This window comes from Geospiza fortis, unplaced genomic scaffold (assembly GCF_000277835.1).
Source record: "Geospiza fortis unplaced genomic scaffold, GeoFor_1.0 scaffold319, whole genome shotgun sequence".
In the NCBI taxonomy this organism is placed as follows: Eukaryota; Metazoa; Chordata; class Aves; order Passeriformes; family Thraupidae; genus Geospiza; species Geospiza fortis.
This window is the reverse complement of record NW_005054576.1, coordinates 543061-546330: the sequence shown is the minus strand read 5'-3', so window position 1 is coordinate 546330 and position 3270 is coordinate 543061. Positions and strand designations below refer to the sequence as shown.

Here is a 3270-nt window from a genome sequence, read left to right as displayed (position 1 = left end):
ATGGTGTCCCTGGAATGGTGTCCCTGGAATGGTGTCCCTGCCCCGGGATGGTGTCCCTGGGATGGTGTCCCTGACCCGGGATGGTGTCCCTGGAATGGTGTCCCCGGGATGTGTCCCTGACCTGTTGGTGTCCCTGGCCACGTCCTCGTAGACGCTCTGCACGCCGATCTCCAGGCGCGTGCAGCCGTAGCCCAGCATGGCGCTCAGGTGCGGCCGCAGGCAATAGTCCGGCCGCGTCTCGATGGTGATCCCCACGCACCTCGTCAGGCTCCGCTCCGAGTACCTGCAGGAACACACAGCTCTGCTCAAAATCCAGCAGCTCTGGGCTTTAAGTAACCTTGGGAGGAGTTTCTGGTGTGTTCCAGGTGAGGGTTTTAATGATTAGAGGGATAAATTTATCATTTATTCCTCTCCGAGTACCTGTAGAGAAAAATCCCATCCCTGGTTAAAATCCACCAGTTTTGGGTTTGAAGTGAACTCAGGAAGAGTTTCTGGAATCCTCCAAGTGAGAGTTTTTAAGGATTAAAGGGTAAAATTTAATATTTATTCCTCTCCGAGTACCTGCAGGGAAAACCCCGTTTCTGGTTAAAATCCACCAGTTTTGGGTTTAAGTGAACTCAGGAAGAGTTTCTGGTATCCTTTTAAGGAATCAAATGTTAAAATTTAACCTTTCCTCCTCTCCTGCATGGAAAAATCCCATCCTCAGTAAAAATTCATTGAGTTTTGGGTTTTAAGTGAACTTGGGTGAAGTTTCTGGTGTGTTCCAGGTGAGGGTTTTAAGGATTAAAGGGTAAAATTTATCATTTATTCTTCTTCGAGTACCTGTAGAGAAAAATCCCATTTCTGGTTAAAACCCACCAATTTTGGGTTTAAGTGAACTCAGGAAGGGTTTCTGGTATCCTTTTAAGGATTAAGGGTAAAATTTAACCTTTACTCCTCTCCTGCAGGGAAAAATCCCATCCTCAGTAAAAATTCATTGAGTTTTGGGTTTGAAGTGAACTCAGGAAGAGTTTCTGGAATCCTCCAAGTGAGAGTTTTTAAGGATTAAAGGGTAAAATTTAATATTTATTCCTCTCCGAGTACCTGCAGGGAAAACCCCATTTCCGGTTAAATTCTACCAGTTTTGGGTTTAAGTGAACTCAGGAAGAGTTTCTGGTGTCCTTTTAAGGAATTAAATGTTAAAATTTACCCTTTATTCCTCTCCTGCATGGAAAAATCCCATCCCTGGGTAAAACCCACCAGTTTTGGGTTTGAAGTGAACTCAGGAAAGGTTTCTGGAATCCTCCAGGTGAGAGTTTTTAAGGATTACAGGTGAAATCTCCTGCGGTGTTTTGGTGATCCGTGGGTGAACCGACGCACAGGAACGCGCATTAATCCAATCTGGGGTGTGTTAATTAATTCGGGTTGTAATTAACACACTCTGGCCGTTGTTTTGGGTCACAAAGAACCGTGGCAGCCTGGAGGGGATTCGCCAGGATAGCCATGAAAAATCCCACCAAAAATCCCTTTTCCAGCCTCACTGAAGGAATCCCACAAAACCCACATTTTTTCCTCCTTTTGTGCTTTTTATCATTGGAGGTCTAACAAAGATTAATTAATTACTCCAGCTGGTAAAAAAAATCCCATTCCTCATGAGAAATGGGAAATCAGTGACCTGTGAGAGAGGGGAAAAAAAAAAATCCCTGATCAAAATCCCTTAAACTTCAAAAAAAAAAACCAACAAAAAAAATCCCCAAGTGGGTTCAAATTCATTAAAAAAATATGAACTCATTTCGAAGTGTTGAAATTTATAGAAATACTGAGAGATTTGGGGGACAGGCTGTCAAAAGAGGAATTGAAAAATGAATAAATGAATCAAATAAAAGCATTTCCGAGTTTGTGGCTCACTAATCTGACAGGGCGAGAGCAGCGACTGCTCCTCACGTCAGGGCAAACGTCGCCAAACGTGATCCACGAGCAGCAGGCTCCGCTCGGTGAGACGTGAGGCGCAAAAATTAAACGAGAAAATGAAAATTGGAGGGAAAAAGGGCAAAAAAAAAAAATTGGGGTGAAAAAGGGCAAAAAACCCCTAAAAATTGGAGGGAAAAATGGCAAAAAAACCCCCAAAAATTGGAGTGAAAAAGGGCAAAAAAAACCCCAAAAATTGGAGGGAAAAAGGGCAAAAAAACCCAAAAATTGGAGTGAAAAAGGGCAAAAAAAACCCCAAAAATTGGAGTGAAAAGGGGCAAGAAAACCCCAAAAATTGGAGTGAAAAAGGGCAAAAAAACCCCAAAAATTGGAGTGAAAAAGGGCAAAAAAAACCCAAAAATTGGAGTGAAAAAGGGCAAAAAACCCCCAAAAATTGGAGTGAAAAAGGGCAAAAAAAACCCCAAAAATTGGAGTGAAAAAGGGCAAAAAAAAAAATTGGAGTGAAAAAGGGCAAAAAAAACCCCAAAATTGGAGTGAAAAAGGACAAAAAAAAAAAGTTTTCAGCTACCTTGGGCCAAAGGGAAGCTGCTCCTATGAACACCAAAAATCAGGGTGGAAATACAGAGGGGAGATAAAAACAATGAATTCCCTGTGGTTTCCAGAAGAAAGAAAGAGAAATTTGATTTTTTTGGCGGTGGTTTTTCTCCCCTCTTGAATTCAGAGATATTCAACACTTTCTCCTACTTGCAAAAGGAAAATCTGTTTCGTTCACGACCCGCGAGCAAGGCGGGGATTTTATCGCTTTGGAAGGCAAACACAAGAAATGTCAGAAGCGGACAGGAATGAAAAGCTGAATTAAAAGTGGATTTCCATAACCTGACACGTTCTGGAGGGAATTATCGCAAAAAGCTGAACTGGGGATTATTACCCAGCACAAAGCTGCATTGTACAACTAAATTATATTTGATATTTTATTAAAAAAAAGAAAATCGATCTGATGCTGGTTTTGTATTCAATTTTCACATTTTTCAGTGCTGGAGGTGAGCTGGAAACACTGGAATTCAGGATTCCACTTCTCTTTTCCATCCCCAAATCCCATAAAAACCCCTTGGGATGGATCCTGAGTGTCCGGGATCCCAGAATCCCGGAATTCCATTGATGGCATCCGTGGAGCTTCAATCCCATCCCATTCCAAAGTCTGACTCTTCTCTGGGAAGGAATTTTGGGAATTCCCTGGGAATTGGGGACTCCAGGAAGGGTCTCCCTTCCCTTTTCCATCCCCAAATCCCATAAAAATCCCTGGGGATGGATCCTGAGTGTCCTGGATCCCAGAATCCCGGAATGGTTTGGGATGGGATCCCT

At 42.7% G+C, this 3270-nt stretch overlaps 1 protein-coding gene across 2 annotated transcripts in view; it reads right to left on the bottom strand.

The window, feature by feature from the left end:
• The window catches only part of ELP3 (elongator acetyltransferase complex subunit 3), a 104352-nt gene that overhangs the window by 65405 nt on the left and 35677 nt on the right, over positions 1-3270 (bottom strand). For both annotated transcript variants that reach the window (XM_031064266.1, XM_031064267.1), the window contains exon 5: positions 122-283. In XM_031064266.1, the coding sequence (XP_030920126.1) occupies positions 122-283 (162 nt within the window). The remainder of the gene's footprint in view (positions 1-121; positions 284-3270) is intronic.